Source organism: Ornithorhynchus anatinus, chromosome 9 (assembly GCF_004115215.2).
Source record: "Ornithorhynchus anatinus isolate Pmale09 chromosome 9, mOrnAna1.pri.v4, whole genome shotgun sequence".
In the NCBI taxonomy this organism is placed as follows: Eukaryota; Metazoa; Chordata; class Mammalia; order Monotremata; family Ornithorhynchidae; genus Ornithorhynchus; species Ornithorhynchus anatinus.
This window is the reverse complement of record NC_041736.1, coordinates 18,468,842-18,496,718: the sequence shown is the minus strand read 5'-3', so window position 1 is coordinate 18,496,718 and position 27,877 is coordinate 18,468,842. Positions and strand designations below refer to the sequence as shown.

The following is a 27,877-nucleotide window of genomic DNA, read 5'->3' as shown; positions in this document are numbered from 1 at the left end:
AGGCCGGAAGTGGCGACCTCTGACCCCGGAAGCTGTCGCCGGCCGCCGGCGGCCCACTTCCGGCTGGTCCTGGGGGTCGCCGCTCGCCTTCCGAAGGCCCCGCCGTTGCCACTATGGGGAAATCGTTCGCCAACTTCATGTGCAAGAAGGACTTCCACCCTGCCTCCAAGTCCAATATCAAGAAGGTGACGCGGGAAAAGGCCAACCCTCCCTCCTCGCCCCCCTGCATTCTCTTGCCGATCTTTTGTTTTCGTCTGTTTGGCTCTGCCGCCTGTCTCCCCCCTTTCTTCATAATCGTAATATGGGTATTTGTTAAGCGCTTACTGTGTGCAGGGCGCTGTTCTAAGCGCTGGGGTCATAATCATGTTGGTGTTTGTTAAGCGCTTACTGTGTGCAGGGCACTGTTCTAAGCGCTGGGGTCATAATCATAATTATAATGTTGATATTTAAGTGCTTACTCTGTGCAGAGCACTGTTCTAAGCGCCGGGGTCATAATCATAATTATAACATTGGTATTTGTTAAGCACTTACTATGTGCAGAGCACTGTTCTAAGCGCTGGGGTCATAATCATAATTATAATGTTGGTATTTAAGTACTTACTGAGTGCAGAGCATTGTTCTAAGCGCTGGGCTCATAATCATGATTATAATGTTGGTATTTGTTAAGTGCTTACTGTGTGCAGAGCACTGTTCTCAGCGCTGGGGTCATAATCATAATTATAATGTTGGTATTTGTTAAGTGCTTACTGTGTGCAGAGCACTGTGCTAAGCGCGGGGGTCATAATCATGATTATAACGTTGGTATTTGTTAAGCACTTACTGTGTGCAGAGCACTGTTCTAAGCGCTGGGGTCATAATCATAATTATAATGTTGATAGTTAAGTGCTTACTCTGTGCAGAGCACTGTTCTAAGCGCCGGGGTCATAATCATAATTATAACATTGGTATTTGTTAAGCACTTACTATGTGCAGAGCACTGTTCTAAGCGCTGGGGTCATAATCATAATTATAATGTTGGTATTTGTTAAGCGCTTACTCTGTGCAGAGCACTGTTCTAAGCGCTGGGGTAATAAACAGCATAATAATGTTGGTATTTGTTAAGCACTTACTATGTGCAGAGCATTGTTCTAAGCGCTGGGGGAGATACAGGGTAATCAGGTTGTCCCAAGTGAGGCTCACAGTCTTAATCCCCATTTGACAGATGAGGGAACTGAGGCCCAGAGAAGTGAAGTGACTTGCCCACAGTCACAAAGCTGACAAGTGGCAGAGCCGGGATTCGAACCGATGACCTCTGACTCCCAAGCCCGGGCTCTTTCCATTGAGCCACGCTGCTTCTCGTTCATTCGGTAGTATTTATCGAGCGCTTACTCTGTGCAGAGTGCTGTACCGAGCGCTTGGAATGTAGACTGCGAGCCCATCATTGGGCAGGGATGGTCTCTCTCTGTTGCAATTCAGTCATTTATTGAGCCCTTACCATGTGCAGAACACTGTACTAAGCGCTTGGAATGTACAGTTCGGCAACAGATAGAGACAATCCCTGCCCAGCAACAGCTCACAGTCTAAATTTGGGAGACAAACAGCAAAACAAAACCAGATTCCAAGTGCTCTGCACATAGTAAGCGCTCAATAAATACGAATGAATGAATGAATTTCGAGCTTACAATTTAGAGGGAACGATGTCTCACGCATAGAAAACCTAAATCCAGCAATAGTTTCCTCCCTAAAATGTATGAAATTGGGAATGGACACGTCAACGGCTCCTCACTAAAGACTGTGATGCCAGACATTAAGTCCTCTCATTAAGAACCATCTCAGCGAGGTGGCTTTTCCTCCCTCCCTACTTGTCTTCTGTGTGACCTTGGGTAAGTCACTTAACTTCTCTGGGCCTCAATTACCGCATCGGTAAAAAATGGGGATTAAGAGTGCGAGCCCAATGTGGTACAGGGACTGTCTTCAACCTGATGAACTTATATCTACCCCAGCAGTTAGAACAGTGCTTGGCACATAATAAGCGCTTAACAAGTACCATAATTGTTATTATTATTATTATTATTAGCCCCTCTCTCTTCTGAACTAAATCCAGAACCTTACGATTGGTACTTTGGGGTAGGATTAAGCCTCCCCCTTGCCTTCTGCCACCGCTAATTTCATCCTGCCCTATGAGATACATTGTGTCATTCAAAACACAGGTCTCCCTTTGGAGAGAGAGAGGAAAGAGGACACGATGCCATAAACATCAAATTAAATACTGTACAGAACGGGAATGGGTGGCAACATCCCTATTCTGCTCACATCCCTCCTTGCCACAACTATAAATATGGTTTATTAGGGTGAAACACTGTGCTAAACACTGGGGTAGATATAGGATAATCAGATGACACACCCTGTTCCACCTGAGGCTCACAGTCTAAAAGGAAGTGAGAGGCTGATACTATTATCCTCATATTAATAGTTAACACACAACAAGTAACTGCAATGCAGGAGTTTGAACCCAATCGCATGCTGTCTTCTACTAAGGCATGCCACCTTGGTATTTCTTATTAGGCCCAGGAGATTAATTTGCACAATCTTGTAAAAGTGTAAAAGGCATTTTCAGAAGCTATACAAAATATTTTGTCAGTGGTTTCTTTTAGGAGTCACATGTTCTAATAATGTTCTAATGTTGGTATTTGTTAAATGCTTACTATGTGCAGAGCACTGTTCTAAGCGCTGGGGTAAACACAGGGGAATCAGGTTGTCCCACGTGGGGCTCACAGTCTTAATCCCCATTTTACAGATGAGGGAACTGAGGCACAGAGAAGTTAAGTGACTTGCCCACAGTCACACAGCCGACAAGTGGCAGAGCTGGGATTCGAACTCATGACCTCTGACTCCAAAGCCCGTGCTCTTTCCACTGCGCCACGCTGGACCCCTGTTCCAACTTCACAGAGTTATTCCAGTCAGTCAAAGACATTTATTGAGCACTTAATCAGTGGTATTTATTGAGCTCTTACTGTTTGCAGAGCACTGTACTAAAAGGATTGGGAGATTACAATATAACAGAATTAGAAGGCATATTCCCTGCCCATAATGTGTGTAGAGCACTGTAGTAGGTGCTTGAGATAATACAGAACAATAGAGTTGGTAGACACAGTCTCAGCCTACAAGAAGCTTACTCTGGGCTTGCAAAATCCTCTCCTGAAGCCAGTGAAATGGTCTCTTTTGATCCCCCACTGTCCTGCTGTGCCAGTTCCCAGCAAGGTTTAGGCCAGGCTTTCCTAGGGGAAAACATTAAAGGTAGGTCAAATAGTTCTTAATGTCCTTCACTAATTCACATTGTTTTAACCATAATTAATGGGTTTAGCTAAATAAAACACAATTCACAAATCAGTGCAACAGTGTTATAAGAAACTTCTGAGCATGGCATTGACCCAGGGGTGAATACTAATAATGCTATTTTTCCATATCATGAGATCCATCAAGATCACAACTTCTGCATTATAAAAAAAACTGATGTGACCTTCTTCATGAAATGGAAACATTAAACATCTTTTTCGTGGTATTTGTTAACCGCTTACTGTGTGTCAAGTACAGTTCTAAACGCTGGGGTAGTTATGAGATAATCAGATTGGACACAGTCCCTCTCCCACATGGGGCTCATAAATCTCAGTTGGAGGGAGGATTTAATTCCCATTTTACAGATGAGGTACCTGAGACACAGAGAAGTTAAGTGACTTGCCCAAGGTCACGCAGCAGACAAGTGGCAGAGCCGGGATTAGATGCAGGTCCTCTGACTCCCAGGCCTGTGCTCTTTCCACTTGGCCAAGCTGCTTCTCCAATATTTTAATACTTTTACCAGGTATGGATGGCCGAACAGAAGATATCGTATGATAAGAAGAAACAAGAAGAATTAATGCAACAGTATCTTAAAGAACAAGAATCTTATGATAACAGGTAAGGAATTATGTAACTCCAGCAGCCTGTGGCCTCAACTTTTAAAACATTTGCTGTGCTTCTTATGGTTGTAATCCCTGGACTCTGACCTGAAAGTACCTGAAACTTTGCTGTTAGGCACAATGTCTATTGCTTTTGCCTTACATATCATCATCCTTGTTTCTTTTATTATTGGGGGGGAGGGGAGAGTTGTTTTTTTCCTCTTTTTTTACTGTGCCTTTTGCCAACTCACACCCCTTATTCCTAGATTGTGTTCCTCTTGGGGACCAAGGACTATGTCTAATTTTCAGCCATGTATTATTTTCCCCCAGTGCTTAGAATAGTCCATTGTCCACAAGAAGAGCTTAATAAGTGCTGTTATTACTACTGTGGTTTTCATTCCAAACTTGATTTCCTCATCTTTTTGACTCGGTGACCATGAAACTTGATCCTATCAGTAGGCATAGTAGTATTTTTGAGCATCAACTCAATACAGTACACTATCCTAAGCAAGTGCCAAACAAAGCGGCATATTCCCTGGCTACTAGGAACTCTCTTGGGGAGACAAACATAAAAGTATTTACAGAGTAATCAAAATCAGTAATTGAATGCACAGTTGAATAAACGCATATACAAAAATCCATCCCCTTGTTCTGAACTCTCCACCACCACTTTGCAAATAATAATAATAATAATGATGGTATTTGTTAAGTGCTTACTATGTGCCAAGCACTGTTCTAAGCGCTGGGGGGATACAAGGTAATCAGGTTGTCCCACGGAGGGCTCACAGTCTGAATCCCCATTTTACAGATGAGGGAACTGAGACACAGAGAAGTAAAGTAACCTGCCCAAAGTCACACAGCTTTAGACCTGCTGCTAATTATCACATGGCCTGAGTGGCTACCCATCCTCGATAGCAATTTTTGAGGAAGTGATCACTACAGTCAGAACTATGAAAAACAGTAAACCCATTTTCCCCCCTATTTAGGTTGCTTATGGGAGATGAACGTGTGAAGAACGGTCTTAATTTCATGTATGAAGCCCCACCAGGAGCCAAAAAGGGTAAGTTTCTGTGTGTACTAATGATTGAGAAATACTTTATAATACTGAGGAAAATTGTTAGCTAGCATTAAAAATGGTACTAACTATAAGAAATAGCACGTGATGTATAAATGAACAGGAAAGCTTATGACAATATTTTATTATATGGGTTTCCTAAAACAATGGATTTATCATTTGCTCAGTTCATATTCAGTTCCTTAAATTCTACTAGTTACAAAATGTTATAAATAGTTTGTTAGAGAAAATGTGGAACCAATCGATAACAATAGAATTTTAATTAAATGGTATTTAATTGAGTATTTTAAAATTTGCTTTACAAGGGAATTAATAAAAATGAGCATAGTGTTTCGTGACACAGTATTCGGCTATAAGTAGTGTTGCCTATATCATGGTTTTAATAAATCTTTCCATTTTTATATTTTTGATATTCAATCAAGAGAATAAAGAGGTAAGTTAAATCAAATTTAAGATATTTTAATTTGATACTATTTTAAGGTTTTTCAACATTTTTAAAGGTTCTTTTTTTCTTATTATTAGCAGGAAGAAGCAGAAGGAGAGACTGAATATAAATTTGAATGGCAGAAAGGAGCCCCACGAGAAAAGTACAAAATCATCTCTTTTCTGGGTGAAATCCACTCTATCTTTTCCCCCTCAATATTTTTTTCCCCTCTGTGGCCTTTTCACTTATAGGATTGGTGCTTTTTCTAGTGCTATCATTTGGCTTCAACTGCCATTTCTTATTAATATTATGGATCATTTCTTATTGATCTTTCTTCTCTACTTATTGTTAGACTGGATACTAGTTAGAGGTGCAAGATTTCTTTTGGAATTACTTCCAAGTTGGGAATAATATTTTAAAAGGTAGCTGGTTTGGATTGTACAGATTTTTTTATATTAAGGTAAAATATTTGTGACTGAATAATTTTCAAGTTTTTGTGATGTTTACATTTTTCTGATCCCAATAGATATGCCAAAGATGATATGAACATCAGAGACCAGCCATTTGGTATCCAGGCAAGTAGCATTCATTGCACTTTGGTAGAACTATATGTTTCAAATGTTTGCTCATTGCTTCATTCAGCCAAAAGAGTGAAGTTCATTATAATTCATGGAAGTAAGGTAAAGCTGTTCTAAATGCTGGGATGAATACAAGTTAATCAGTTTGAACACAAACCCTGTCCCACATGGGGCTCATAGGAAGGAAAACTGGTTTTGAAACACCGTTGTACAGGATTAGGAAACTGAAGCATAGAGAAGTTAAGTTACTTGCCCAGAGTAATACGGCAGACAAATGGCAGAGCTTGGATTAGAACTCAGGTCCTTTGACTTCCAGGCCCCTCGTCTTTCCACTAGGCCATGCTGCTACTCATTTAACCTAAAGAAAGCAAGGCTGTGGAATAACTTGTGTTCAGGGTATAAGGGTAGTCACATGGAGACCAGCGACCTTTCTCCCCAGAGGCCCAGTTACAAAGCAAGTCTCCAGAGGTACAGGAACCCTGTCTAATTCCCAACTGTGTACTCTCCCATCCCAGTGCTTAGTACTCAATAAAAACTGTTACTACTACTTAAATTTTACTTGAAGGAATTTGAGCTAGGGGTAAGAGTGCATTCCTAACACCAGGTGAGAGAATTATTAGGGGAAATTAAGGAATATGCTCTAAAGGTCATATAAATTTGGTTGAAAAGGGCAGTCAATCAATCATGATGTTTACTGATTGCTTACTGTGTGCAGAGCACTCTATGAAACACTCAGCAAAGTGCAATACAATCGAGTTGGTAGACAAGATCTTTGCTAACAAGGAACTTACTATCTACAGTGGGAGACAGACACTGGGAGTGAAATACATGTTCTTGGAGGATGCCCTGTAGTTTATGTTCTTGACCTGCATTTAGAATACAAGAAAATCATTCCTGCTATATTCCCCATAAAGCCTTACAAATGTAAAAATAGTGAGGCATCAGACAAAGTTTGCCTAACTTTGGCAATGCTGATTATTCCTCAGGTGCGGAATGTAAGGTGCATTAAATGCCACAAATGGGGTCACGTCAACACTGATCGAGAGTGTCCTTTGTTCGGTCTTTCTGGAATCAACGCCAGTTCAGTTAATAGTGATGGTTCAGGTAGGCTTTGAACATTTGTTTTATGTTATATTTTCAGTTTTCCAGAGAATCGGCTAATACTGAAGTGTATCTATTCCCTGCCATCACATCAAGCAGAAAGCACTTCTTCCATCAGCTTTTCACTGTTACTTATTCACTCTTCTGAGCACAGTTTCATTCCCTTTCATTCGTTCAGTTGTATTATTGAGCGCTTACTGTGTGCAGAGCACAGTACTAAGCGCTTGGGAGAGTACAATACAACAACAAGCACACATTTCCTGCCCACAATGAGCCTACAGTCTAGAGGGGGAGACCGACAAAAATATAAATAAAATTACATATGTATGTACACAAGTGTGTGGGGTTGGAACGGGGGATGAATAAAGGGAGCAAGTCAGGGTGACCCAGAAGGAAGGGGGAGAAGAGGAAGGGAGGGCTTAGGGAAGCCCTCTTGGAGGAAATGTCCACAACAAGCTTACAGTCTAGAGGGGAAGACATTAATACTCATAAGTAAATTGCAGGTATGTACATAAGTGCTATGGGGCTGGAAGGAGGGATGAATAAAGAGAGCAAGTCAGGGCAACGCAGAGGGGAGTGGGGAAGGCATCTTGGAGGAGATATGTCTTTGATAGGGCTTTGAAAAGGGGAGGATAGTAATTGCCTGTCAGATTTGAGGAGAGAGGACGTTCCAGGCCAAAGGGAGGACATGTGCGAGGGGTTGGTGGCGACATAAACTGTAAATTGGTTGTTGGCAGGGAATGTGCCTACCAACTTTATGTTGTACTAACCCAAGCCCTTAGTATAGTGCTCTACTCAATAAATACTGTTGATTGATTCAGCAGTACATGGCTTGGACAAAGCCACGGTCTTGCTATACCCAGCAGTCAAATAATGACATGATTTTCTCATCAGTTACATTTTGTACTATATCCTATTCACTTAGTCTGAGCCTCTAAAGTAGGTTGTTGCATTTCCTCTCCTTATTTTGTTTGTCTGGGTCTGTCTGGCACTATCAAGTGCACACCTGGCTTAGTGAGCAGCAGATGTTTAGATTCACCAGTCCATCTTCTATCTTGATGCCATTCCATCATTCCCTTAATTATGTTGATTCTGTTGAAAAGTACTGGTGTGCACCCTCTTTCTGTCATACAGGTTTCAAAGGATTTATTGTATTCGTAGCCCTATGTTCAGAAACAATGTTTTTGATTGTTGTTTTTTTAACCAGCGATCTTGCTGAAGAGTTTTGTTCTGATTCTGGCTCCACCACATGTCTGCTGGGTGACCTTGAGCAAGTCACTTCATTTTTCTGTGCCTCAGTTACCTCGTCTGTCAAATGGGGATTAAGACTGTGAGCCCTCTGGTATTTAAGTACTCACTATGTGCCAGGCACTATACTAAGTGTTAGGAAGATACAAGGAAATTAGGTTGGACATAGTCCCTGTCCCACACTGGGCTCACAGTCATAATCCTCATTTCACAGATGAGGTAACTGAGGCACAGAGAAGAGAAGCGACCTGCCCATGGTCACACAGCAGACAAGTGGTGGAGCAGGGATTAGAACCCAGGTCCTTCTGATTTCTAGGCCTGTGGTCTATCCACTAGGCCACGCTGCTTCAGTATGGATTCATATGTCTGAGGACATCGATGCCCATCTGTAGTTGCCCCTCCCCAGAGCAGTGCTGGGCCCCTCCCAGATCAGTCTGACTTACCCTGTGCCTGAAACAGGGAACTGCAAGGAGGCAGAACCCAGCTAGCTTTGGCTCTGGCCCCAGATCTTGGTGTTAATAGGCGCCTTGGGCTGTGCCCCACCATGCAAACCTTAGAGGGAAACTGAGAGAAAACGTGGCATAACCACAGATGCAAAATGCCCACAGACAGCAAACATCAGGCACCTTTGTGACCCAGAGGAAGAAAAGGAAGCTGTTTTGTTTCATTTCTCTTCGCAAGTGGTAAATAAATGAAAGAGAATCGTATGTCCCAGGATTACATTCCCTACTTAATACCAGAAACAGACTCATTCATTTTTGAAATCCCCAGAGACAAGGGAAGTTGTTTAGAATTAAGCCCAGGATAGTTGAAACCCAAAATTGAAACAGTATCTGTCCTTCAACCCTGGCTATTGTGAATTTTTTATTAAAAAAAAAACAACTGCAGAAAAGCCTATTTAAATTGTTGGGGGTGTATTCTAAATATTTGTATGTACTCAATTAAACACTGAACATCAATCCAAAACATTACCATGTGCAATATAAATCCAAGGGACAACATTATTAGAAGGAGAAACAAAAAATGAGGGTGTTAATAGTATGTTAACTTTCATCGCACACTTACAACCCATTAATAAAGCTGCACATTTATTACTAACCAGGTTGGCTGGATATGACACATTTACACAATGAAAGTCATTTAAATCTTCAACAGGGACATTTGGTAACTTACCTGTTTTAAAATTTGCAGTGATAATGCCACATTGCATTACATTTACGTGTGTTCTGCTAGTTCTCTTGTGTTTTCCCTTTTGTAGGGAAAGAGTGTGAGCCGGGAGAGATAGAGAAATTCGATAGACAGGAAGAGATCCCCAAAATCCCTGGGGGCAACTGAACTGTGTCCCTTCCACATGCCCCCACACACTCCCACTACACGCACACTTAAGTGCCTCAGTATTACCTGCACTCTTTAAAGGAGTTGGAGAAAGGCCAAAGATTGACTTCCATCAAATCTTTTAAATATCCTTCCCCTGGAAGCACATGCATTGCAATATGGTAATTAGATATACAACTTCCAAATTAATGAAACTTTGCCTGTTGGACATTTTTTAAAGAATTGAGAATTGCAAGCCAATCCTTTTCACTAAAATATTCCTCAGCAGTTCTTGAAGACTAATTAGGTGGTATGCGTGAAGCTTTAGTGGGAAAGATTCATGCATGTGTCAGACAGTTGTGTAGAAACACATCATTTTAATTTCTAAGTTCTCATGCCTCAAAAACATCTCTTTTATTCTAGTTGCCATACATTGTCCCAAACTATTCCCTTATTTTCCATCTAGATTATAAAACCAAATGTGGAGAGATTTGCAATCCAAAACAGATCTGAAACACTTGTTGTCTTATTGGAGACCATGGCCCTGAATATCTCTTTAATGAATTCAGAAACATAGTTCTCAGGCAAATGATTTAGGTGTGATTTTTTTTAATATTGTTAGGCTCCAGTTAAGTTTGTATTACAAAGTAGAAGCTGTAGTAAAATTGCTTGCAGTTAATAACAAACTTAACCTAAACAAAATGGCAATATACTGTGTAGATATTTATCCAACGATAATCAGAACTAAGCATTTCTCAAAAACAAAATCAGTGCATCCTGCATTAAGCAGAAGAGCAATGGGTAACAATCCTGTATTCTAAATTTTAATGCAGAGAAAAAATAAACTGGCCAATTTCCTAATTCACTTGCAGATCAAGGTAAAAAATACGATCTTTTCCTTTTTTAAAAAAAATCACCTATTGAATAATGTCTCACCAGTGAATAGAGATTATTTTTGCAATAAGGCAATTTCAGTGGATGTGGTTATCATGGGATAATCACACCCCTGGGGTCCAGTCTTGTGTCTGTAATCTCCCAGGAGTGTAATTATTTCATGATAACTGCACCCCCTGGTGTTGCATTATTTCCATTATGAAATTCTTACTCTCGTACATAAAGTAACTTACTTTGATCACTGGGAACTGCAAGGTAGTGTTAGAATGTTCCAGCTGTGAGGTTTACAGAGACCAACTATAAGATTTACTACTCCTTTACAAAGTTAAATTAGGCAATCAAAATGCTTCTTTGGACTAAGCTGGTTTAGAATAAGTTTTCCACTGATAAGCTCTTCTTAACTTCATGTTTCACGTTCAAGATGTAGGAATAGTAATATGTGGAACTTAATTTTCAGCGGTAAATATGAATCCATACAGAATATACTTGTATCTATCCTAGGTAATTCCATGACCTGTAAAGGGTTTGCCTGATGTCTCTGTGTATGCCTTGTTCTTCTAATTAACTTTCAGCATCTGTCATTTATTTGTCCTTTTAACATTTGTTACAGTTCAGACATCAGCTTTTAATTTTTGAAAGTACTATGGTTTGTTCTTAATATTGAAAATGGTTTTGATAAAGTTTGCTTTACCTTTAATCTTCAGGCAACATTCAAATAAAATGTTCCAGATTGAGTTTTCAGTAAAAACGTACTTTGTAATATCATAATACCTTTACCCTAAAAAAGAAAAAAGGAGGTGTTAATCTCACAGTTGATGCCGTTATCGTCCTACCCCAAAACTACTAGAAATATTAGAAATCACAGAATGAAACATTACCCTAAGACTTTCAGCTGAGTGGAATTTGTAAAAATATGAATAAGAATTATTTCTAGACAGCCTAAAAATATTCACCAGGATTTATATTTAGGGTATAATTTGTGTGATTTTTAAAAAATTCAGTTTAACATTAATGATATGGCTTACTTAGGGTTTTTTTAATTCAGGTAAAATGGATACCAGTTTTAACATTTTCAGGAATTTAGGGTTTTATTTTACCTTTCATTTCTACATTCATTATATACATGGTAAAGTGTAATGTTATTCATTTTCAACATTTGCCAATGATGCAAATGGCTAAATGAACCATTAACCTCACAGCTACCTAGCTGCGGCACCCAGAACCATGTAAATGCATCTTTGCTGAAGTTAGCATTCCATTTAACAGTATGGAAATCTGAGATTTAAGATCAGGGACCTAGATGTCGAAACAAGAAAAGCAATGTCACTCATACAAAGGGATGAGCAAAAACTGGCCACTGATTCCTGACCACAGGAACCAATTAACCTAAGAAACTCCAGGTTCTTCTCAAAAAGCTAGAATTAGGATGGATTCAGGAATCAATTTTAAGTGTATTTTGGTGGCAAAGGTTTTAAAAAAAGAAGCCAAACTCACTGTAATTAAATTGGGACAGGGGAACTTGATCATGACCTACCTCTGCCTACCAGGTAATTAGTTGGGGTCTCCTTGCACCATCTGTATCTAAGCTCCAGCCTTACTATGGCTAATTTGGTGTTGGATAATTGATGATTTAATTAACTTTCTTCCACATTTTGTTACTCGTGTTTGGCCCTGTTCACTGCTATAGTTTTTTTAATTATTTGGAAGTGAATCAGATGCTCCTTGAAAGGGGAAGTATTCTGTTTGTGGAGGCATGTTTCAAATGTGTTGTCCAGAGCTAAAGATTTTAAATACTAGCATTATTAAGCCAACTGTAGAGGGGGTTATGTATCACGATGGGATATTTTTGTGTCACAGTGGGACAGATGTGTTTGTGGTTCAGTCAATAAATCAGTAGTATTTATCAAATACTTACTCTGTGTAGCGTTCGGTACATCAGAGTTGGTAGACAACATTCCCTAACCACCAGGAGGTTACAGTTAAGAGAGGAAGACAGATGTTAAAGTAAATTATGGATATGTACAAAAGTGCTGTGGAAGTGAGGATGGGGTGCATATCAAGTGTTTAAAGGGTACAGATCCAAGTGCACAGTTGACATAGAAGGAAGAGGGAGTAAGGGAAATGCCATCTTTTAGAAGTGCAGATTCCAGTTCTCTTCCTACACCCTTTTTCCCCTATTTTCCGAATCAGTTTATACCAAAGGGAGCACTTACGTGTATTTATTGAGCACTTACTGTGTGCAGAGCCTTTACAAAGTGCTTGGGAGAGTACAATATAACAGACATATTCCCTGCCCACAATGACCCTACAGTCTAGAGGGGGAGACAGACATTAATATAAATAAGATTACATATGTATGTACGTAAGTGTGTGGGGTTGGGACAGGGGATGAATAAAGGGAGCAAGTCAGGGTGACCCAGAATGAAGGGGGAGAAGAGGAAAGGAGGGCTTAGGGAAGCCCTCTTGGAGGAAATGTACCTTTAATAAGGCTTTGAAGATGGGGAGAAAAATTGTCGGATATGAAGAGGGAGAGCATTCCAGGTCAGAGGCAGGATATGGGCAAGAGATTACGCCAATGAGAGAGAACTACTGGCAAACTTCTGCACAAGTACAGGACTCCCCGCACTACTTCTACGCGGAAGCTGCTTCTGACCCTTTAGGAAATGTTTGAACAAGAAACTCACGTGACATCTGTCCAGTCAGCCGCTTGGCCAGAAAGTTGTATGTAGTGATTCGAAAAAAGTTTGAGTAGCCCTTGGCCTTCGCGGAAACTTGGGAAGCATACGGACACTTCTGGTATCCTCAAATCAACCTCGAGAACCCAGGGAATCTGGAATCACACTAGGGTGACCATTAGGTACTTTAAATCTGAAGGTGGATATGTCATATGTAGATATATTCAATCACATAGGTTCTCCTTGAAAGCATGATAAATAAAAGGTGTGTCATGTTTTTAAAAAGATTAATTAGTATCTGAGACCTTGTGCAAAATAGTCAGCTAGAACATCTTTAGCCTTTATTATACATCATGGACATGTCTGGGAACCAGATGTACTCCTTAAATGAAAAGAGGCTAGGTTTTTTTTAAAAAAAAAGCTTTAAAACCATATAGCAGAAGACCAGATGAAGCTTGTCAAACCAAAGCAAATGTTAGGTCAAGCACTTGGGACTTTCAGACCTCCAGAAAATAAAATTCCTAACCTCTTTAGTAGCCCATTTCAATCAAACAACCATATTTATTGAGCACCTACTATGGGCAGATCACTTTATATAGCTCTAGTGAGAGTTCAGTAGAATTAGTAGACATAATATCTGCCCTTAAAGGGCTCAAAATCTAATGGGGAGATTGGCCCTGAAATAAATTACAGAAAGTATATATAAAATATACATAGAAGTGCTATCACTCCTTGTGGATACTTAAGTGCTAAGGCAGTATGAAAGGACTGATGTGGCAGGTGGAAAGATTAGAATTTAATTTCCTAGAAATGTGATGTCAGAAGGGTTTTGAAGAGTAGAGAACTGGCCTGTCATATATGAATGGGGAGAGACTTCCAGGCAGTGGAGAGGGTGTGAGTGAGAGGTTGGCAACAGGTAATATGCAAAGGAGGCCCAGTGAGTAGGTAAGCATTGATGGAATGGAGCGGGTGAGCTGGAATTGAGTGAATAAGCATTCATTCAGTTGTATTTATTGAGCACTTACTGTATGCAAAGCACCGTACTAAGTGCTTGAGAGAGTACAGTATAGCAACAGATACATTCCTGCCCACAAGTTCACATCTAGAGGGAGAGACAGATAAAGCAGTTAGGCTGGTGATATTGTCGACTCACGGGAAAGTTAGGTGAGTAGAATCCCATTTACAGTCCTGCTAGACTGTAAATTCCTTGAGGGCAGGGATTGTATCAGCTAACTCTGTTTTTTATTGCACACAATAAGGACTTAGAGAATACCATCCTTTTGATTGTTAGGAGGAAGGGATTTGGGAAGAATAGATGTCATGCTTTTTTTTTTTTTATCATTTCAGTGTTTTCCTTATACCCAACTGAAATCTCTCCTGCTTTAACATACCTGTTTTTTCATCTTGTTCAGTCCTTATTGGACATAGAGAACAAATGGTTATTTTATTAAAGTTCTTCACGTACTTTAAAGACAATTTTGAGGTGCCCCTTAGCCTTCCTTTCATTTCATTCATCATCTTTCATGAAAAGACTTGTTTTCCCTTAATTTTGAAACCCTTCTCTGGATCACCATTTCAAAGGTCTGTGGCCATAACTGGACAAAATGCTCTTAATAAGGTGCTGACCAGTTCCAAACTAGTGCAATACAAAGATTGTTTCCCAATTCCTGCATGCCATTCTCTATTTCCCAGTTTTTTGTTAGCATTTTTAAAATATAGCATTTCATTGCTATTTTAATCCACTCTGACCAAATGTGGGCCCTGGGTCATTTCCACTGTATTAATGTCTTTCCAGTCTTTCCCCAACTCACATTGTTTTGGGTTTTTTTGTCCCTCTGTTTACTGTATTTCATCTTGTTTTGCAGGACCACTTTTCCAATTTGTCTAAATTTCTTCAAAATTTTTCCCTGTCTTCCAAAATGTGGCCAACCCCCTGAATGTAGTTTCATCTGCCACCTTGTGAACATTCTTTCAATTCCCTCACCCGGGGTAGATACAGATTCACTCAGTTCTCCAAACTTGTGCCAAGGATTGCTCACGTTGTAGTGTATGCATCTTGATCAGTGCCAGTGCCCACATGCAACCGTTTGTTCCTACATCATATCATGTTCTATCCAAACACAAGTGCTTTGTCAGAAGAGTGTTGCCTAATTCCCTCAAAGCACAGAACAAAAACGCACATTAAGGGAAGAAACCAGTGTTTGGAATAGAACTGCTCCCATCCCTGTGGGATGCCATTCGATGCAACTCCCTAGTTGATATTGAGCCACTGATGACAGTCCTTTGGATAATCCTTGAGAAACAGTGCACCTACCAGACAGAATTACACAATAGTCAAGTTTAGCTGCTCAATATATCTGTTAAGCTCTTACTATGTGCCACACACTGTACTAAGCTAATCAAGTTGGCCACAGTCCATGTCCCACAGTGGGTCTCACAGTCTTAATCCCCATTTTTAGGTAAAATAACTGAGGCACAGAGAAGTTTAGGTGACTTGCCCAAGATCACCGGGATTAGGATCCACATCCTTCAGATTCCCAGACCCTAGCTCTAGCCACGAGGCTGTGCTGTTTCTTTATGCAGTGTTTTGTGGAATAGGATCAACCATTACTGAAATTTTGGAAAATTTCCTGTCTTGCCTCCCCCTGGTCTATGTAGCCTATCCCTCTATTAAAGAAGATTGAATCTGTTTGATATGATATGCTTCTCAAAACTCTGCCTAGTTGCTTCCTAGTAATTTCCTTTTAGGTTCCCATTCACTGGACTGGCAGCATGGTCCGTGTAAATGTGCTCGTGAACCAATGGAGAGTGAGCATTAAGTAAGAAGAAGGATTAGGTATGACTGAAGTTCATTTTGGGTACCTAATAAACTGTAATAATGAATAAAGAATATTGCTTGGTTTCTCTAAAGTAGGACCACAATGAGTAATAAAGCAAATTTCATCATTAAAAGAGTACTGAGATATTTAACATGCAGCATATATAGGGAAAACTTTATCTGCAAAAATATTACGGAAAGCAGAGATAGGCATGATTTGATTGGGTGTCACGTTGGCTTTCAACTATTTCAAGAGGTTCTAATCTCTATTCAGGTACAATCATTTATGAGTTATGAGCTTAAGAAATGCAAAAGCCCTTGGAAAAATAAAACAAAATCTAATATTAATCTGGAGCCCAGAGGCTATATTTACAGTTTTTCTTTTTAAGAAATCTTCCCAACAGCTACCCCAACATGAAATATAAAAGGAAGTTTTGGAGAAATATTAACGACAAGATTGGACTCAGAAAATGGATTGTGAATAGGGAGAATTATCAACTATATCAGATAAACCATTCCTAATATCACAGCTTTTGATTCCAAGAAAGGCTGTGGAAAGTCACCTAAAAAAAAACTTAGCTCTAAAGAATAAGTGGTATATGAACCTTAAGGAAAAAAGTGAACTAAGCTATTAATAAAGTGTGTGGGTGATTTTTATTTATAAAGATTAAAATGTTTCACATATGATTTTTCTAAAGGTTACACAAGAACCAATTGTACTGGGTTGTAATAAAAACTGCTGCATACTGGGAATTTTCCTGATACACTGCCAGTTCATCTTTGTGGCTATGGAGAACAATAAGGCTTCTCACTGCTCTTATTCAAGTTCATATCTAAGAAGGCCAATTTGATCTCTATTAAATACGTAATGTAAAGTAAAACTGTACATTTCATTTACTTTAATTGTCTAACACATCCACAAAAAGCAATGAAACCCAAAACCCTGCTTTTATAGTGTGCCGGCATAAAACCGGAACCTTATTATCACCTTCCAACAACATTGTTTGCAAGAAAAACTAGGTTTTATTACTGCCTGTCATTCAGAACCATACATTTCAGATGAAGGCATTATATTCCATTCTGCCTTCTGCATCATCAGTTAAATTTTCAACTAAATTGGAATTTGTGAGTATAATGTAGGTGATGGTGAAATAAAGTTAACTTCCTTAATAAAGTTAACTCATATTCCCCACCACAATAGAGGCTGAGCAAGAAGTCATTGTATTTCTAGATCAAGCTAGCAGTATGGAAAGTTAATCATATTTTGGCACACTCATAAAGAAGAGTTTCTAGAAAGTTTGGCCCCAGAAAATGCTATATTATCAAATGCCAATTCTTTCTTTAAGAAGGCAAATGGGTGAAGGCTTGTAATTGGACTTTGAATTTAACGATGACAGTGACGGTTGTCACACCGCTGCAGTTGGAGCCGCATTAGTTTCATGGTGACATTTGGTGAGTGGCAGGCAAGCAACCTTTATATTTCCATTTGTGGTGGGCTGTGGCATCATAATAGAGGTGCTTAGAAACCAGTGGTAATGCAAATAGTGTTTCTGCCTCTGAGCAGCCAATGTCCTGGGCTGCCTAATTGGTTGGGATTTTGGGATATCTCATTCTCAGTAAGGCAAGATTTTATTTTCCCCATAATCAGCAGAGTAAGGCACTGGGAGCTAGGCTCCTGAGAGTACTCAATAAATACCACTGATTGACTATTGTTAGAAACAATCTCTGTTCACATATTCTTGAAAATGGTTAGATCCATTACTCTACCATCAAACAGTGTACAGATATGGTTCCGACCTCAAGAAAGATTGCTCGAGCTTTCAGAGCAAGTTTGAGGATATTCTTGAACAGAGTCCAAGCTTTTTTTTTTTTTTTTTTTAAGAATTATCTGCAAGTTAATGTTATACCAGGATACCAGGTAACAGCATACTGTGGGCTCCAGAGCAAATACAGCTTATAAGTGTGGGTTCTTCCAACCCATACTTGAAAGCACTAGACTCTGTTAGACTATGAGCCCGTTATTAGGCAGGGATTGTCTCTATCTGTTGCCGAATTGTACATTCCAAGCGCTTAGTACAGTGCTCTGCATATAGTAAGTGCTCAATAAATACTATTGAATGAATGAAACATGGAATTAGAGAAAAATAAACACAATCTGCATGGCCTCTTAAACAGCACCTCCTGAGTCAACTGCTCCACACTACAGCACCCCAGAAGTAAGTCCCAGCTCATTCCCAGTTTGGCCTTGTCCCATCTGCACTGTGAACATGAAGCTGCAGGGATTTATGGGTCAGCTTGAGTAAGTCCACAGACTGGGCAAGTTGACTTCTGATAGTGGCACTGAGGTCCACTGAACTCATGCAGTGCACTACAGAGGGTCCCAGGGACTGATCTAAAAAAGCAGGCAGTTTAAATGGCAGTTTAAAGAAAAAGGCACAATTTCCATATTTTGTTTTTACCTACTGAGAAATATATGTAAATATTCAAGAAGCTGTGAAGGGCAAAAGGAGCAGTGATTTCTTTGAACATCCATTCTTAGGTTTTGGATGGTCATTTTTAGCTTAAGATTTATGTAACATCAGTTTATTTCTGAAAAGAGAGTGTGTTTTTCCCCTAATTTGAGGCTATCTAAATTCAAGAAAATTAGGGGAAATTGACCTCAGAGTTTCAGGTGTTGCAGAAGGAAAAGAAAAAAATGTTCATGCAAAATGTGAGGGAGATCTGAGGGTTTAAATTTGGGGTGAATGTGAAATACTTGGGTTGTAATATCTTTCTGGGACTGAAGAATCTCTTGCTTCCACTACTATTCTATTAAAATAGAGCAGAGGATAATTTTATTATATAATAGTAAGCTAATTAACTAGTAAATCACAATGGAACCTCATGTTACAATCACTTCAACAAATGCAATCATGTTGAATTAAGATAATGCTTACAGCATTCCAAAATGACTTAATCACCAGTAGGCATTTAAAATAAAATGACCAAAGATTTTAAGCATTAATTATCATTAGTGCTGACCCTGAAAACAATAAGAAAGAATAGCAATTGTTCTCCCTGTCCACTGAGAATCAAACAAGAGGAATTGAGATTAATTGAAAGTGGGAGGGAGAGATTTCAGTTGGATCAAAGGAGGAAAGTGATAACATACTGTAGTGGGCCATCAATGGTGGTTATAAGACCCTCATCTTTGAAGATCCTTTGGAAAAGAATATACCACCACCTAATTTAGATTGTCTAGGTATTCTCCTGCCCGGGATATCTGGTGTAAATGCCTCTTCCAGCTCTAGAATTCTAAAACACCATTGGTCATTTGCTTATGCAAGAGAGAAAGAATGAACATAAGTGAATGTGTATACCATGGCTTAGTCAACTCTGCACATAGAGACACAGCCTAGGTGATACTGCCTGGATAGAGCTAATCGACTTTGATTTTAGGATAGATTTCAATGATCACTTAAGAATTTTGATCAAAATTAGAGTCCTCTTTATATAATCAGTAATATTTATTGAGCTCTGCTTTTGTGCCAAGCACTATACTAAGCCCTTGGGAGAGCACAACAGAGTTAGTAGACACAATCCCTGCCTTCAAGGAGCTCACAATTTAGCCAGTATGTACTGCTCCTAGATACATGCTCCTAAACCCCTAATAGGTGTAACCTGTTCCGGGCCTATTCCGGGTCATCATTTTTATACATTCCTCACATCTTCCTGCAGATTTTATCTTTGTGGTGCATGTTTGGATGATGCGCAGTGTCAAACCCTAGCATGACATGGCTGTTTATACAGAACTCCTTGCATTTAATGTATATTAGCAGAGTAATTCCTAAAAGTGTCACTTACCATGCAGAATGTGATCACAAATTAGAAAAGTATAACCCCGTAACAGCCAAGGATTCATTTCCTGTCTTATCCATTCTCCCTATAACCACTAATGGAAAAGGTATCATGTTCTGCAAATTCCCCTCTAGCATGTAAGTTCCTTGAGGGCAGGGAACCTGCCTATCAACTCTGCTCTCCCAAGTGCTGAGTACCCAGCGCTCTGCACACAGTAAGTGCTCAATAAATGACTGATTGATGTGAACTACCAGAACGAAAACAATCATTCGCTGACAGAGTTCTGGTGAAACCCAGCTACCTATATCCTCCAAAGTGGGGTGCAGCAGCTAGGGAAGGGTAGAAGTAAGTCCCAGGGACTTCATTGCGTTGGCTGGAGTGAGTGTCATCCAGTCGATCTTTCCAAATGAGAGCAGCCAGCGGTGGTAACCAGCACTGAGACCGTGGGAACACAGGAGCCTACTCTTTGGGCTCCTTTTCCTTGTTCCTCTTTCTTGTTTCCCTGCTCCTCCTTCTTCTCTTGTCCTACTGCTTGTCCTTGGGCTCCCCTCTGCCAAAGTCAGGGACTCCCTCCTCCTTGAGGTCTTTTTAATTACTTCCCCCCACCCCTTCTTTTATATTTCCACTCTGCTTCTAACCAGAAGGAAAACAGAAATTACCCCCCAAATAGCACTCACATGTGCATTTATAAACTCGTCCCTTCCACTTCTTATATTTTGGGAAAGCAAATATTCTACATCTGTCTTTAAAATGTAAATGCCCCAAGGGCAGGAACCATGTCTTTAATTAAGAACTGTCCTTAATACAACATGATGTGCATATAACTGCTTAATAAATAATAAATACAATGTGAAGCAATATCATCTCAACTAAACTCCGTTAATCATGTTTTCCAGCTGGAAGATTTAGTGGTAATGATAAAACACTTATCTTTTGATAACCCAAATTGATTCATATACTTCCCCACCTACACTCTTTATAACACTTTTCACAAACTAGGAAATAGTATATCCCGGTATTTTTCACCAGTTCACTGCTACTTTACAGTTATTTCCCATTGCTAATTATGAAATCAGATGTTTGTGGTAGATTACTATTTACTATATAGATATGCATTGTGCTTAGTTCACTCGGTTACATTATTAAAAAATTAATGTTAGAAAAATTTTTGCGGTAGCTGGCCAATGACTGCTGCCTGATCAAAAATGGGGAAATGTACTTTGTTGAAGTGATTTTAAGTAAAGGAATAAAAAATAAAAGAAGCATGTTTTCTAAAACGTTTCGAAAATTACACATCTTTTGATGAAAACTGATGAAATTAGAAACCTCTCATCGTAATGGAAAAGCCCTTGGCCCTCTATTCGAGTGGAATACTGAGTAGTTTTTCATCTTGATTCTTAGCATGCTAGTTTGCCAGATTTATTTGACATCTAATGAAATTACCAATGAGCAGTTGTGGTTCTGAAATTTCAGTGCAGAAATTTCCAGCTTTTGTAAATTACACTCCTACATCTGAACTCTGCAAAGCCACCAAATCTGTGGGACTCAAAACCATGAAGCTGTGCTGGTTATTTAAGGTTAGCTGATTTTTTTTTAACTGCTATTATATAGCAGAAAGGCTCAACCTCCTATATCCAGCTGATCAGGTACCATCTCAATATGCAAAACAATCATAATAATAATGATGGTATTTGTTAAGCGCTTACTATATGCAAAGCACTGTTCCAAGCACTGATACAAGGTAATCAGGTTGTCCCATGTGGGGCTCACATTCTTAATCCCCATTTTATAGATGAGGAAACTGAGGCACAGAGAAATTAAGTGACTTGTCCAAGGTCACACAGCAGACAAGTGGTAGAGCCGGGATTAGAATCCATGACCTCTGACTCCCGAGCCTGGGCTCTTTCCACTAAGCCATGCTGAATCAGGAAAGTCCAGGTTTGAAATGCCGAGAGAATGGCAGGAAAGATAGTCGACAGGAGAAGCAGCGTGGCATAGTGGATAGAGCCCGGGGCCTGGGAGTCAGAAGGTCATGGGTTCTAATCCCGACTCCACCACTTGTCTGCTATGTGATTTTGGGCAAGTCACTTCACTTCTATATGCCTCAGTTATCTCATGTTTAAATGGGTATTGAGACTGTGAGACCCACATGGGGCAGGGACTGTGTCCAACCTGATTTGCTTATATCCACCTCAGTGCTTAGTACAGTGCCTGGCACATACTAAGTGCTTAACAAGTGCCATAAAACAAAAATAATTAACAAAAGACCTGACAGAAATAAATTCAAAAGCCACTTGTTTTTTGTGTAAAGTGTGGCATTTTGGATTGAAAGTTATTCTTTAAAAAATGATGGTCATGGCTTTAGCATGTCCATGTTTAATTGCATTTTATTGGGCAGTGTGATTTTAAAGCTTTACAGAAACGTGGTGAAGTCTCCTGTCTTTTTTTTCTCTCACCTAAAACCTACATCCAGACAATGCCTAAATGTATTTTTTCAATATGACAAAGTTACATAAGAAGAGAATCCCCTTGCACGTAAAGAAAAATGCAATTATTTTCTATTCTGAATCTCCACACTGCTGTTTTAGAAAATCATATCTGATTATTTGCTCAGCAGAAGATTATTGAGTTGATTTAGTTGTGATTTTCCTTAACAAAGCTTCAACTGCATTCCTACTGTGGAGTCCGAAAAAGGTAGAGAGATCTAAATGATACATTCAAACTGTGATTTTTGTGAACAGGGCCATCAATGCACCCCTCCGAGCTAATAGCGGAGATGAGAAACAGTGGGTTTGCGCTGAAACGAAATGTACTGGGGAGAAACTTGACCGCAAATGATCCATCACAGGTAATGATCTTTTTATCAGTAAGCTGAAAATGTCTATAAATCTAAATGTGATTGCTTGTGAATTGCTACTTAATGTTTTTCAATATGCATATCCATAGGAAGGCATGATAGAGTAATGGAAAATGTCCTGAAACTTATTGTAGTTTTTGCTTCTTTATTGTTTTAACTAAGATGACAAATAGGAAATGATTTTTCAACACCTATTTGAATAAATTAAATGTCTCTGCTAGGTTAGTAGAGATGGAATGTCTCCCACAACTGACAGGGTTTTTATTTGCTCTCTTACCCCTTAGGGGGCTTTGGATATAAACCAAAGAGAAGGATGGAATGTTTAAAGCCTAAAAAAAAAAAAACAAACCCCACCCAACACTAAATTTTAAGATATTTATTTGCACTATTTGACTACACTATGTGATATTCATCCTGTCTCAGCATTTTAAGGAAGGATTAAGCACTTCAAGAATTCAATTTATGGCAAAATTGCTCTCAGGGTCAGTTTTTTAAGGTGATACCTGTGGAAGTCCCTTTTTGGGGCTTCTGACCTTTTTCATTATGAATTTCTCAAATTCAAAGTAAAACTCTAAGCAAAGGTTGTGAGGTGACCCAGTATGGAAGGCTGGGAATGTGTCTCTGTTGTATTGTACATGGCCAAGCGCTTAGTACCATATTCTGTACAGAGTACGTGCTCAATAAATACCATTGATTGATCGATTGAGGTAGGAATTAGCCTCCCTAGCCTACCCACTGTCAGTAGCCTTCATGAAAGGGTTCAATTGAAAATGGATCCTGCATTCACATGTTTACTTCCCTGTTCATTCAGTATATTCCCTTTCAGTAGTGTACTAAATGTTTTCTCACCAGTAAGAACTTAAGTAATTCTTTGGCCTAGTGGAAAGAACATAGGCCTGGGAGACAGAAGGACTGCGGTTCTAATACTGTCTCTGCCCCTTGTCTGCTGTGTGACCTTGGGCAAATCACTTTATTTCTCGGTGCCTCAGTTAACTCATCTGAAAAAGGGGATTAAAACTGTGAGCTTATTTTGTATCTGCCCCAGCGCTTAGAAAAATGCCTGGCACATAGTAAGTGCTTAATAAATATCATTATTTAAAAATCAAGGAGGAAGTTGGATTAAGTTCCTATAGTACAGTTTATTTCAAAGTCATAGCCACCTCTAGCCCTTTTGGACATGCCCCATTACTTTTTTTTTTAATGGCATTTGTTAAGAGCTAATATGTGCCAGGCATTGTACCAAGCACTGGGATAAATACAAGATAATCATGTTGGACACAGTCCATGTCCCACATTTAGCTCACAGTCTTAATGCCCATTTTACAGATGAGGTAACTCAGGCAACAGAGAAGTTAGTGACCTGTCCAAGGTCATACATACATCAGACAAATGGTGGAGCCGGGATTAGAACCCACATCCTCTGAATCCTAGAGCCATGTTCTTTCCACTAGGCCGTGGAGTTACTTAAGCACTCTGCTAAGTACCACTTTCCTTCTTCCCATTTCTAAATTAGTTTAGTATCTCTGCCCTCTGTTAGACTTTTCGTTCCTTGGGGGGAAAAAATTTGCCTATTAACTCTCTTGTCCATTGGCGAGCACTTGGTAACAAGTGCTGTGCACACAGTAAGCATTCAATAAATATGATTGGTTATAAAATGTTTCATTTGTTGAGGCTTACTTTAATCTAAAATCTAAAATTTTACTCTTTCCCTTATTGATGCAGGAATATGTGGCAAGTGAAGATGAAGAAGACCCAGAAGTTGAATTTTTAAAATCACTATCAACTAAACAAAAACAGAAACTTCTCAGGTAGGTACCTAGAATTGTATGCGTAGTGGGTTTTACTTACTCCAAAGGTATTTTAATTTTAATGTGAGATTGAAATCCATTAATTGACTCAAACTTTTTAATAGATTTTTAAACACTATTTAGTCTTTGAAAGCACAGCTGTTTTTTCTTCCAGTGTAACTTTTTTCACCCTATTAAGTGTTAGAACTTTTCAGATATTCTAAAAGGACTTTTTAGGCGAATGATGTGACCTTCTGTACATCAGCTCAGAAAATATTTTTTAAGAAATTATTGCTATACCTCCAGTAGAGGGAGCTCATAATGTTCTACAGAAATACCAGAAATGATAAGTGGAATAAGTTTACATTTCCCTTCAAAAGCTAGCTACATCAGGGAGAGAGATGGTAGATCAATTAAGTATTCTAGAGAGTCTGAAATGCTTTTAAAAATTCTGAACGACTGCTACCAGACTCCATAAATACCTTCCTTATTATTTTGATAAGTATACAAATTCTCAGGGCGTATTTAATGAAGAACTAGATCAAAATTAAAAAGAAAGGTTAAAGCCCATTAAGTGTCTCTAGGTTTCCTCTTTGATATTTTTATTCCTCTGTTACCGACCTGGTCAACTTAACCATCACTTTCGCTATACTGTAAAATTTCTAAATGCATTTGTGTTCTCAGGAGCCCCAAATAGTATTGCCTTATAGGCTTTCTTTAGCTCAGAATTACCGTTTTTAGCTCTAACTCCTGTCAAATGCTGACTCATTGTTAAGCGTGATAAAGGAAAAAAGAGGAGTTAAAATTATGGCATGAGGCAAAAAAACTCTTCCAAGAATTAGCTTTGGGGACTACTTTGCATGGTGCTAATAAAAAGCAAACCATTACTTTGAGTTTTTAGGTTGTATGTGTGGGGGAAATTAGTAACGTTATTGGATTTTTAAAAGAAAAACTACAAAGTGAGGTTGATCGAGCCATCGATTCTGCACTAGCACTCTGAGACCGCCTTACATTACAAGTTTCTCTTTTGACAGTAGTCCTCGCAATAGTGTTGTAATGGAATAAAACAATATCACTTTAGTGTTACTTATGGTGTTTTAGGTTATTTAAAATATGACATTTGAAATTATGCTATTTTTAGCAGTGAATTAATATAGTGCTCTGCGCACGGTAAGCGCTTAATAAATACGATTGAACGATCGAATGAATGAACTTTAGTGGAAGGGCTGTTCCTTAGGACATGCTTTTCCTGATGAGGTTTTATTTCCAAAATAAAGGAAATTAGATCGGCTTGAAAAGAAAAAGAAAAAAAAGAAAAAAGATAAAAAGAAGAAGCTGCAAAAGAAGAAAAGCAAAAGTAAGCAGAAAAAACATAAGAGCAGCTCCTCCTCCTCCTCCTCGTCTTCCTCTTCCTCCTCCAGTGAGACTTCAGCAAGCAGCAGTGATAGTGAGAGTGACAGCAAAGAGAGAGGAGCACAAAAGAAGATGTATTCTAAGAAGAGAAAAAAAGACAAGTTTTCAGAGGTTAGCAGCAGTGATTCTGAAGGGAAGGAAAAGTCTATGAAGAAAAAACTTTACAAGGAGCCCTCCAGTAGTCACGGCAACAAGGAAAAAACCAAGGAGAAGACTCATCTTTTAAAGCACGATAGTTCTAGGGAGGATGATAAATGGCACTACAGTGGTTCTGACCGAAAGTCCAAAAGGAGAAACCAGAGCCCAGACAAGAGGGAATCTGAAAGGAATGAAGATAGCAGGAGCCAAAGCAAGGATGAGAGGAGTGGGAGAAGTCACGGCAGTTACAGGCAAAGGCAAACAAGAAAAAGACCAAGTCGAAGCTCCAGTGAAGAGCGGCACAGGAAAAATGAAGCCCGGAGCTGTAACACAGATGTGCAGAGAGAGGGAAAGAAATATAGAGAGAACTCTGGAAATAAGTGTAGTAAGGTGGAACGTAGAGAAAGAAGCCGAAGTAGAAATAGAATGGAGAGAGAGTATGTGTGACAGTTGCCAGGGAATAAAAATCTGTCTACTGTTTTTTTAATACCTTCAAGCAAGGGCTAAATTGTGCACTGTTGTCTTTCTAATAAAAAGGTCTATTTTCATTTTCCACTTCTATAAACTGTCATTTCATGCACAAAACTGCAGCAGTACCGTAAGAATGAATCTTGTGAATATTTGTAAGTAACCTATTTTGACTGTAGACCTTTTTTTCTCCCGGTAAATGTTTCTTATTCTCTTGGACTGCTTAGGCCGCATATAACTTTGTAGGTGCCATTTCCTTTTATTTGAAATATCATTAAAAGAGGAATGACAGTACCCTGAATGGGAGAGATTTAATTTGAGATTTGTCTGTTTGCGTTCCTATTTCTTTTAAGATTTAAATTTGTTTTGGCCAAAGTAATCTTTTGTGAAATCCCCCAGCAGGTTTAAACTGCTGTGATAGCATTTTTCGAATGTTCTAATGTGCTGCTTCAGGCAGCCTTTCAGAGAATTTTCGATACTAATTTTTTTCTTTTTTGATTTCTACCGAAGAAGGAAATTTCTTGAATTGAAATGGCTAACCATAATATCTTGAATCGGGTATAGCCAAAGGTTTTGGATATTTTTGAAAGTTTATCTAAACATCTTGAACCCTGTGGTCTGTGTCAGTTCAGAGTCACGTTATTGTTTGGTAATTTTTCAAGACATGAAAAGAATACTTAACTGTTTCCAGGTATTTAATTGTATGCAGAAGGATGTTAATTCGGATGGTCTTTCTTATGTTGTCATGCAGCTGTTATGCTTTTATTTTTCTTAAGGTCTGTGTTTTTACCACATGTCATAAAGATGAACTATTTTAATAAACTCCATTATTTTTAGAAGCAATAAGAAAAACATTATTCTCTAGTGTTCAATATTGTTTCAAAGGAACAGGTACACAAATCAAATGCATGTGTTCTCTTTGCGAACGTAACATTGCCTTATGTAAGTCAAATGGATGTGAAAAAATAACGGATGGAGAGAAGCAATCCTTTTAGTACAACCTGCCAGAATTTGCTAAGGCCGCTCATCCATAAGTCACATTAAAAATGTATTGTCTGTGTCCCTTTTTCACATTTCAGTTTTATTTCTTTCCAATTGTGACCCTACTACCTTCGAAACTCTCAGGCTTTAAGAGCCAGTAGATTTTGTTTGCTTAAATAAATTTTATTGAATCAATGTGCCTCTTCATAAGTTAGTAGTAGTAGTAGTTTGGAATCTTTCCAGAAGAGGAAACTCTAAAGTTTGGTAAGAAATAAAACGTTTACAAATAAAAATAAAAACAATTGATGTGGTCTGGAATGTATAGGCTGTAATAAACCATGGGATACTGTGTAAT

At 39.0% G+C, this 27,877-nt stretch overlaps 1 protein-coding gene across 1 annotated transcript; it reads left to right on the top strand.

Moving 5' to 3' along the window:
• Positions 1-40: 40 nt before the first annotated feature.
• CIR1 (corepressor interacting with RBPJ, CIR1) lies at positions 41-27,876 on the top strand. The gene is made up of 10 exons (XM_007671253.3): positions 41-185; positions 3,839-3,933; positions 4,901-4,974; positions 5,412-5,422; positions 5,512-5,576; positions 5,940-5,988; positions 6,978-7,095; positions 22,620-22,726; positions 24,458-24,543; positions 25,800-27,876. The coding sequence occupies exons 1-10, from the start codon at positions 114-116 to the stop codon at positions 26,518-26,520; spliced, it is 1,398 nt and encodes a 465-aa protein (XP_007669443.1). The 5' UTR covers positions 41-113; the 3' UTR covers positions 26,521-27,876.
• Position 27,877: the final 1 nt, after the last annotated feature.